The sequence below is a fragment of the Oryzias melastigma genome, linkage group LG11 (genome assembly GCF_002922805.2).
Source record: "Oryzias melastigma strain HK-1 linkage group LG11, ASM292280v2, whole genome shotgun sequence".
In the NCBI taxonomy this organism is placed as follows: Eukaryota; Metazoa; Chordata; class Actinopteri; order Beloniformes; family Adrianichthyidae; genus Oryzias; species Oryzias melastigma.
In genome coordinates, this window is record NC_050522.1 from 1917634 (window position 1) to 1928032 (window position 10399).

General features: G+C 40.0%; 1 protein-coding gene across 1 annotated transcript in view; it reads left to right on the forward strand.

The window, feature by feature from the left end:
• The first annotated feature begins 8500 nt into the window (after nucleotides 1-8500).
• The window catches only part of zbtb8b (zinc finger and BTB domain containing 8B), a 10808-nt gene continuing 8909 nt past the window's right edge, over nucleotides 8501-10399 (forward strand). The window contains exons 1-2 of the mRNA XM_024257874.2: nucleotides 8501-9355; nucleotides 9872-10064. Of these exons, the coding sequence (XP_024113642.1) occupies nucleotides 9891-10064 (174 nt within the window). The 5' untranslated portion in view covers nucleotides 8501-9355; nucleotides 9872-9890. The remainder of the gene's footprint in view (nucleotides 9356-9871; nucleotides 10065-10399) is intronic.

Consider the following 10399-nt stretch of genomic DNA (forward strand, 5'->3'; position numbering starts at 1 on the left):
CCAGTATTAGTCACTGTAAAGCTCGTGTCAAAGTCGAGGCCCGGGGACCGGAACCGGCCCTCTGGGTAATTCTATCCAACCCTCCAGATCATTTTATTTTATTGTTATTAATGACCCGCTGTTATCTTGAACTCATTCCTAACTTGTAAAATTTTGACAAAACAAATTTTTATGGAGAGTAAAATATTGAAAGTTATTTAAGGTTTAAGTTGATTTATTCTGGAAAAATATTGCTGCCTTTTTATTATTCATAATTATGTTAAAAACTTAGTTTTAAAGTTTTAAAAAAATGGCATTCTGCTAGCTTTTTGGACTATTTTGGCATTTACAAAGATGTTTTTAAGCTGTTTTTGGATCTTAGCTAATATTTCATCTACATGCTAGCTGTTTTGGCTAATTTAGGCTTTTCTTTTTAAATTTTATTAAGGTATTTTGGACTCTGGCAAATTCTTAAACGCTAGCTATTTTGGCTAAAAAAAATTTTTTAGGCTGTTTTGGAATTTAGCTAATATTTCAGCTACATGCTAGCTGTTTTGGCTAATTTGGGCTTTTTATTCAGTTTTTAGAATATTTTGAAGTTTAGCCATATTTTCAGCTACATCTAGCTTTTTTGGCAAATCTAAGTTTTTTAAGCTAATTTGGCATTTAGCTAATATTTTGGCTGGCTATCAGCTTGAGCATCTTCAGCTATCAGCACTAGCATCTTAAGAAGCCAAATTCAGTTTACAGCATTCATACTAGCATTATCACAGGTATGCTATATATCTAATTCATAATTATGTTAAAACGTTACTGTTTTAAATGTGTAGTTTTAGAGCGTTCAGTAAATGTTTATCCTGTTCGGCCCGCTACCTAAGGTGTGTTTTGGATTTTGGCCCATAGACCGATTGACTTTGACACACCTGCTGTATATAAAGCCACTCTTTCCATAGAAGCTGAAGATTATCCAAGTTTATGGAGGAAGAACATTTCTGAAGCGTGAGGAGATGTGGAGCTCTGAAACATGAGCGTCAGTGACGGCTCCAGACACTTGAAGGTAAATCGGAGGAGGAATGTCTGGTGGCTGCAGAGGAGGATGCTCCATCTCTGTTCCCGGCCTGCAGTAACACCCGGGACTGTTGCTTTCTGACAACCTCTCACTTTCCCAAATCCCTCATTTAACTTTACACCTCAGATTACAGTCCTATCAGAGAGACCGTCCCGCCAACACCTCAGCCCGACAGCAGTTGTGAAGAGTGCCCGTAAGCCCCCAGAAACGTCCATAAAACCCCGCCGCCGCCACTTTGCTGAGTAATTTTTAGTCTTCTCAGAAGGGGATTATGGGAAGTGTGTTTGGAAAAAGGAAGGCTTTGATGAAGGAAGGGTGTTTGTGGTGATGGATCTCATTTTCATGCCTTCAAGGGACAGTCTTTTTATTGCTTTTGATTTCACCCTTGAGAATTCTCTGACAGGATTTCATTCACCCAGATAGAATACGGGATTTCTGTTGGAGGGAGGTGTGTTTTATGTCTGACGCCAAACTAATGAAGTAGATCGGGACACAATTATGAAGAACAGCAATAAATACTTCACCATAAGTCATATTCCACTGGAACAAACACTTCCCTTGTTCAGCTATCTTCTACAGAGAGAAAACAGAAACTCGGACAAACTCAAATTCATTAAAATGTAATTATTGAGAAACAGAAGACTAATTAATCTTGTCTGTTTCTCTCAGTGTGTGCTGCTGAACACTTTTAAAACTTCTGTGACAGCCCCAAACAGTTTGTCTGTTTTTTTTTTGTTTTTTTTTGTGTGTTAAATCGCTTTAATTTATCTCAATTTTAGGAAAAATTACAGAGATGTTTCATGGTGATTCTGCTTTATGTAAAGTAGCATCTAATTCAGACGTCTGCAACCTGCAGCTCCAGATCCACATGCGGCTCCTTGTCCAAACATAAAATAAGTCATGGAGACTGCTGACCCAGACATGTCAACCGTCAGAGTCAGCAGCTCCTCCTAACAAATCTACCTAAAGAAAACAAATAAACAAAGCCTGTAATCTAAGACTACCAAGATCCAACCCCAAACTAAAATAACTAAACCCAGCAGAGTAAGACTGCTGAGGACAAAGAGGGTGGGTTTTTACATCCTGTTGACCTGAAGACGTCTTGTTTGATCAACTCTACCTCCAGAATGAACAGATTTTATATGCAAAGAAAAACTTTGGTAAAAATTTTGATCTTTTATGAGTTAAAAACATATTATCTTGAGCTGCACAACATTGGTTACTAGCTGCTCTGAGATGATCCTGTTTGGCACAGAGCATCTCTTATTTTTGAAAATAAGTAAAAAAATAATAAAAATAATACCATTTTGAGAGATGTTAGATTCTTTTTAGATTTTTGCTTTTGTTTGTGCCAAAAATATAGACATAATTTGTATTTATTATTTTCCAAAATGAAGGTCGGCCTGCCTGACCCTGATTTAGCTTTGTGGACTTTTAGCTTCATTCCAGTCTGAACTAATAAACCTGCTGCAGGTGGAACCAGCTGTCTGTCCATTTGTGACACAGTCTGGGGCTGTGCTTCTCTGTGTTCAGGATCTGATGCCTTCAGTGTCTGGCTCGCGGACCACCAAATATCAGGGATCGCACGCCTCCATCCGGCGCCAAGGCGTCCAGGACCACACGCCTCCGGCTCCATCTGAATCCTCGGGTAACCAAGCCCTCCCACACAGGTGTCTGTCATCCACTATCTACAAGCTGGAGAGACGTCACAAAGCACCTGCTGAAACAATGACTCCGACCGACTCAGACCCATCACTGTTTACCGACGTCTGGTTCTAACACGGCAGTGTCCGAATCTCAAAAAAACTGTGACAGAATTGACTTTCTTTTATTGGAGCTGACAGTAAGTGATTTTCTATGGATGACATCATACTGACTTAGTCCAGTTCTCATAGAGTCAATGGCCTTGCCCAGCTGTAAGTGAACTCTGGTGTGGTTCACTGCAGTGTGAATGCAAACAGACTATCCAGCGTTCCAGGAAGCAGAAGTGAAACCTTCTCATGGCAGCTTTTCTTTCTGTCACAGCTTGTTTGGAGACATTGTCCCCCCTAAAACTGAGCAGCTGTTGTCTCTGTGAGATGTTTCCCACCAGTTGGGTCCACTCTTAAGGGTGCAGTGTGAGTGCTAGATCTGTTGGTAGGTCTCTGATCTGGGTCGGGCGGCCTGTTTTGTCTCAGGGATAAACAGACCTGGTGATTTATGTTTGGCCTTTGGCTCACGCCTGTCATTACGATGGCACATGAATTACTGACGGAAGCTGGGCTGAAAAATAAATAGATGTAGCTACGGTGTCTTTGTGAGGATGCATCCATATCAAGGACCTCACTCATTGTGCTTGTTAGCCACTCAGAGACCCGGGGCTGGCACGGAGGGCTCCGGCAGCACCTCTCCGGGCCGCTGCGGTCTGAGGCTTAGCATGAACAGCCACTTAGGCAGGCATTTTCCCAGGCTGAGACAACGCACCACGGTGGCAGCACAAGCCACAGAAAGAGCTTGATTAAAGAGTAAAGACAATGGAGGGAGAGTGAGCCGGGGACCATGGTGGCATTTTCCATCTCTGTCGCTGTCTCCTGGGGGGACTAAGTATGTGCCGTGAAATGTTTGAATTATCCCAGAATCTCTGGAATTCAGACGGAGGCACCGCGGAGAGGACCCTCGACCGGGGATCAAAGCGCCTGGAGAGCAGTGCGGTGGGCTGGTGGTGAAGCTGGATACACAGTGGAGTATGTGTGCTTGCTTTTGTGTTTGAGGAAAAAACTGACTTGGAAAAATAAAAGGACAGTTTGATTCTGAACCATGTTATTCTTGCATGGCTTCAAGTGTAAATAAGAAGGCCGGATTTGACTTCTGAGAAAGTGGTGATTTTTGCGCAATGAGATACAGGGTTGTGGTGATTGTGTGTTTGCTGTCCTTTTATTCTGTGTGAGATCAGATAATGCTTTCATAGTCAATCATTGGAGGTCTAATACAGTGGGCGCCCCTCTGTAGTTTGGAGACGCCACTTTTTGTGGCGGCAGAGGAAGAGGAACCCTCGTCTATCCGTGTGTCTGTCTTTCTCTGTAATTGTCACTTAATGTTCTGAAAATCTTTTTCTGTCTCTTGAAAATGTTTGAGTTTTAACTAAAAATGCCATCCTTTATGACTGTATATTTAGCCTCAGAAAGAGAGGAGAAGATGGAGCCCTTCCAGACCACAATCTTCCGCTAACTTCCAGGCCTCAGCGCTGGCAAGTCCAAACATCAAAGCTGCATGTTCTGTTTCTTCAAGCTCAGGCGTCAAACACGTTTTCTGGGAGAAGACAGACGTGCAGAAGGCATACAGTCCAGTTGCTGTCTGCTTTAGCTGTAGGAAACTCATTTGCATGTGGAAATTGTCTCTTGACAGAAGCAAACTTTTCCACACAAAAATATTCCAGCAGACTTTGTTCAATGTGACTAAGATCTACCACTACACACAGATCTGATTCCACGATCAGATCTTGAAATCAGTAGCAACCAGGTCAGTCTGCTGGAAAACGAGCAGGGTGAGGGTCTGGGCAGTTCTGACCTAAAACCAGCCCCTGGTGGGGGGCCGTTTCCTGCCACAAAGTCAACACATGAGCAAGACAAAGGCCTTGTGTTTCCTGAGTCACAGCGACAATTACCAGAACTACCTTAGAGTCGGATCCACTTTGGATCACGTTTGAATTGAGCATCAACTACCTTTGGGCCATGGCTCTACCCAGAATCCCCCTTTCCATCAGGTCAGGCTGACGGGGTGACACCCTGCTGGTGCATGAAGCTTTATTTAGCACGTATGGGCATGAATAGAGTTTTTTATGAGCGGCCATAAATTTCATTTTCCAAAAGGACAAGTGTGGAGGTTTATGTACTCCAGTCCTGTGGTTTCTCCAGGCCAACACAAAGCCTTTGTATTTCCCTCATTCACCATGGGAAAATATCTGAAACAAATAAGTTGCCCAGTCGGCACCCATCAATGCAAAAACACACTTCTGAGAGCTGTGGATTGTACTGGGAGGGTGTGGTGCAGCTCTGGAGGAACTTCTTGTTTACGCTTGCCGAGTCTGAAAATAAAAAAAGAATATTTTCTTTTGAAAATGGAAAGCAAATAAACAAGAGCGCTTGAGCAGACGATATGGGCAGGAGCGAGCCGCCTGTGGTTGTGCAGCGGCATGCTGGACTGCATATGAGAGGGACAGTGACACTTTGAGGTTCTTCCCACAAAACGTTGCCCCCATCATGATCATTGTCAATATCAATGAGGCTGAGTGCTGCAGAAAAACAGGCTTTGACTTCTGGCTGCATTAAGATTCTTATCCTGGCGCCATGGTGTTGTAATGTGCGGAGAATGTGGTTTTGTATTGTCTTGCTGGAAGAGCGTACATTTGTTGTGCGTCGCTCAGCATCGACAGGCTTTCGTGAGTGTGCAAGTTATTGAGCACAGGTCCAAACGACTTCATGGTTTTGTTTCCTGAAAAGGATTCAGTCTTTAGGCCCTGAACAGAACGTCATCATAAAACAAAGCCAAAAAAGATGGATACATTTATGGATATTTGTGTTTTATGTTGGAATTTTGACTTGCATTTTTCTTCAGTTAGTGACTGTGTTTACGACTGTTTTTTTCCCTTTTTTTTGAAGTGCTTCTGAGCCCATGCAGAGATTACCACTACAAAGTTGGGTCTGTTTTTAATGCAGAGCTGCCTGAGGACCAGAAGATCACAGCCCTTCAATGCTGATTAGAGTCTTTTCCCTTCGACACAAAACTTTTAACAGATTCAGCAAGTTCTACATGATATCATGTAGCACGCTGTCCTCTCCAGAAAAGAAAATAAATTCAAGACTGTCCTCTACAAATCTCCATTTCAGCCCCTCTGTGGGATTCACACACTGTTGGAGTTTACTTATATCTGTTCATGAGAATTTACTGAACGTCAATATTTGAAGCAATAATTAATATACCCTCCGGGTAATTCTATCTGGCCCTCTCGATCATTTTATTTTATTGTTATTAACCACTCGATGTTATCTTGTGCTCATTTCTAAAGTATAATTTTGACAAAATATATTTTATGGAAAATAAAATATTGAAAGTTATTTAAGGTTTAAATTGATTTATTCTGGAATAACATTTATTACTCATAATTATGTTAAAAAGTTACTGTTTTAAAGTTTAAAAATTGGCATTCTGCTAGATTTTTGGTCTATTTTGGCATTTACAAGATTTTTTTGGCTATTTTGGAGTTTAGCTAATATTTTAGCTAAATGGTAGCTGTTTTTGCTAACCTAAGTTTTTCGGCTAATTTGGCATTTCGCTAATATTTTAGCTGGCTATCAACTTCAGCGTTTTCAGTAATTAGCTTCAATATTTTTAGTTATCAATTTCACTATATTCATCTATTAGCATTAGTATCTTCAGCAGCCAAATTCAGCTTGCAGCATTCACTTAGCATTATCGCGGGTAATGCTATATATCTAGTTTTTAAAATGTTATAGTATTAAATTATTTCTCTGAAAATTACATAAATGAATTATTTAAAATGTATCTATGTGTGGCTTTCTGGAAAACCGTAAATGTTTACGTTTAGGCTGTGATTGTTGTCCTTTTTCTGTTAGCCTACAAACTAACTCCGGCCCCCCCTCAGAGAAGAAAACAGTTATATGGTCCTTGCAAGAAAACATTTGGGGACCTCTGATTTAGGGGACAAAGACACAGGGCCCAGACAGGTAAAGCTGTAGAGCAACACATGATCATGTTGGTACACAGAAGAGAGCATTGCACAAGCTGGTTAGAAAAACACAACTAGTTACAACTTTCAGTCAACCAGAGTTCAGCTTTCTGCTTCCTTTAGCGTTTGGGAGAAACATCAGAAAGATAGTTTAGTCAGTAGTTGTTGTTAGAATCGGAAGAAAACTAGTCATTTTTGGAAGCAGGAGATTCACAAACACATCAGGACGATGTTGCATTGAAAAGCTACTAGAAAATTAAGGAATTGTTGCACTATTGTTGCATCTCATGGGGGGTTAAGCCTCCCGTGTTCTTAAAACTTAGTGACGCCCCTGTCTGGCATCAACAAAGCATTTCCACCCACAGAACTACAGCTCACTGGATATACCGTATTCTCTTTTTCTGACCATTCTCTTTTAACCCTAGAAATGGTTGTGGGTGAAAATCCCAGTCGATCAGCAGTTTCTGAAACACTAAGACCAGCCTGTCTTACACTAACAACCATGCCACGTTCAAAATCACTTCAATCTCCTTTTTTCTCCATTCTGATGATTGCTTTGAACGGCAGCAGATCTTCTGGACCATGTCTACATGCATACATGTGTTGAGATGCTGCCATGTGATTGGCTGATTAGAAATTTCCATTAATGAGCAACTGGAAAGGTGTACCTAATAAAGCGACCAGTGAGTGTATTTTTATATCATTTCAAAAAGCTGCTTGCAGCATTGAAGATAAAAAGAAAAATGAAAAATATATTTTTTAAGATATATTTTTTCATTTATTTCAAAAACACAGGGGGTAAAACCCATTTACAGTTACAGTGCTCAGACTTTTTGGTAGAAAATGCAGAATTTACATATTCAGTTCTCAAATTAAGGATTTTTACTAAAAAGTTATTTAAGGGGCTGCACCGCAAACCACAAGTGTTTTTAAAGAGTAAACTGGAACTAAAGAGGAGATCTTTGTCTGCTCCCCCGCACCACATATTCATTAAGACATTGGAAGTAATTGTAGTTTGTTTTGGAGTCCAAGTCCTTCTGGTAACTTACAGTGGGTTAAACTTAATTGTTTTACAATCAGCAAATAGAGATCCCAAGAATATTAACATCAACCTCACCAAACAATTATGTGATGAGTCAGGAGGGATTACAAGACGAGGGTCTGTTACCTCTTTCTCGTCCTTCTCCTTTGTTTTGGTTTTTTTACAGATACCATCCAGTTGCAGGAATGTGAAGCTGGTGAAACCTCTTAGATAATGGCAGAAAGGTTTCATGAAATAAGAATTTAACTCGAAATGCCATGGTTTAACTTCAAGGCTACGAATGGACATTTGTTCCTCCATCCATACATTTACTAAACTTCTTTGTACCTTTTGGGGTCACTGGGCTGCTGGAGCCTAACCCAGCAGGATACACCCTGGACAGGTCACCAGTCTGTCACAGGGCCACAATCACACACCCATACACACTCACAGTCACACCTAGGGAAATTTAGAGCAGGGATGTAAGCACACAGTGGGTCCCGGGCTGAACAGGATAAACATTTATTGAACACACTAATACAAACATTTTTGAACTTTAAAAAAGTAACTTTTTAACATAAATTTGGATAATAAAAAAAGCAGTAATGTTATTAGAGAATAACTCAATTTAAACCTTAAATAACTTTCAATATTTTACTGTAAAAATATGTTTTGTCAAAGTTATACAAAATATGTGCAAGATAACATCGAGTCATTAATAAAAAAAAAGTAATAAAAAGATTTGGAGGGCTGGGCTTGTCCACCGGGTCTCCAGGCCTTAACTTTCACTGGTGATTTAGAGTGATGAACCTATGAAGCATGTTCTTGGATGGTGGGAGGAAGCCAGAGTCCCTGGAGAAATCCCACGCATGCACTGGAAGAACATGCAAACTCAACACAGAAAGGTCCACGGTTGATAGTTCTATTACGATCCTCCATCCGGGATTTGAACCAGGGTCTTCTTAAATGTGAGGCAAGCGCGCTAACCACCCTACTGTCCACAAAATTTCTTCATTCTTTATTTATGTAGGCCTATTTATTTATTTTGTTTGTTTATTTGCATTTTATTTTCATTTCTGGATACTACTCAAATTTTAAGAAACATTTCTTTTTATGTTGGTTTCTATTTTTATGGGTTGTTGTTTCTGGAATTTCGTTTTGGTTTCAAAAATGTAATGCTGTTTATTATTTTTTTTTATTGCCGTTGTGCTCTTGGTTTTTGCAATGAATGATTTGTTGGTGGGATTTTTACTTAAAATGCCACCGTAGATCTGGCTGTCGAACACGATTTATTTTTTCGGGGTTTTTTTTCAAAATCATGATTTACTTTTTCTTCATTATTTTATATTATTATTTATTTTCTCAAATCTGAACGATACGCTACATAAGAAAAAAAGAAAAAATTAAAAGTCTTTCACGGGCACCGACAGGACGCGTATGTGACGTCACTTCCTGCCAAAAGCGGATGTGTTTGGCTGCTGACCTGAAACAATGAGCTTTGCTAACAATTTTTTTCACAGAAAAGGATTACGCAGATGAATTCAAGTTACTCGTGGTCTAAGTAAATCTAATTCTTGTGTTAATTCTCGGACTTTTCTGTCCGTTTTATTGTTTGGTTTGATTCGACACTTGTAACAGCTAGTGCTTACAGCCGTCAGTGTTAGCTTAGCCACCGTAGCTCAAATCTCCTCCCTCGCAGTACCTGTTTGCTTGTTCACCTTACCTGTAGGCTGCAGAATTTCAGTTGTCATGAGCTGCCATGAAACCGAACACGTTTTAGAGTCTGTTATCTGACTGAGATCTTATTCACTCCTGTTTTACAAGATTTTCTTAACTATATTTAGACTTAAATGTCAATAAAGCATGAAAACTGTGCATTTTGAATAGACTTTGTGGTTTCAGATTTACATTTATGATATAAAACAAATCCTTTCATATTTTTAGATTCCCAGTTGTGAAAAAGTTGCAGGAAAAGCAAAATAAATAAAAATGTCATTTTCTAAGTGAATTTTGATGAATTGTGTCTTTTGGTTTTGTTTTTTCTATCCTCTGACCCTTTTGCCTGCTGTCTTTATAGAGTCCAGTGAGGTGGGGGTATGGAGGTTCCTTGTTATTTACCCAAGCTGCTCTTTGAGCTGAACGAGCAGAGGAAGCGGGGCTTTTTCTGTGACTGCAGCATTCTAGTGGAGGGTCAAGTGTTCAAAGCACACCGGAATGTCTTGTTTGCTGGAAGTGGTTATTTCCGGGCTCTTCTGGTTCACTATCTTCAGGTGAGGTCTCTATTTAGCAGATATTTAGAAGTTTTACTTGTTTTCCTGTCTAGATACAATAACATATCATTTTAGAGGGTTAAAAATGGACTCTCTGAGCGGAGTTGTGTGATCTATTTCCGGTTTCAAATAAGACAGCTTATTTACTTCTGGTGGTGGCTGTCTATATGCGTCCACTTAGCAAATCTCTGTGTACTTTCCCTGATATTATATATCAGGGAATATTTCGTTATTTCTTACATTTTATGTTAGTTTGTCGTTATGCATATACTTAATGACATCCAAAAAGTCAGAGTTGTCCTTCCTGAGACACTAACACCAAGCACTCACAAAAA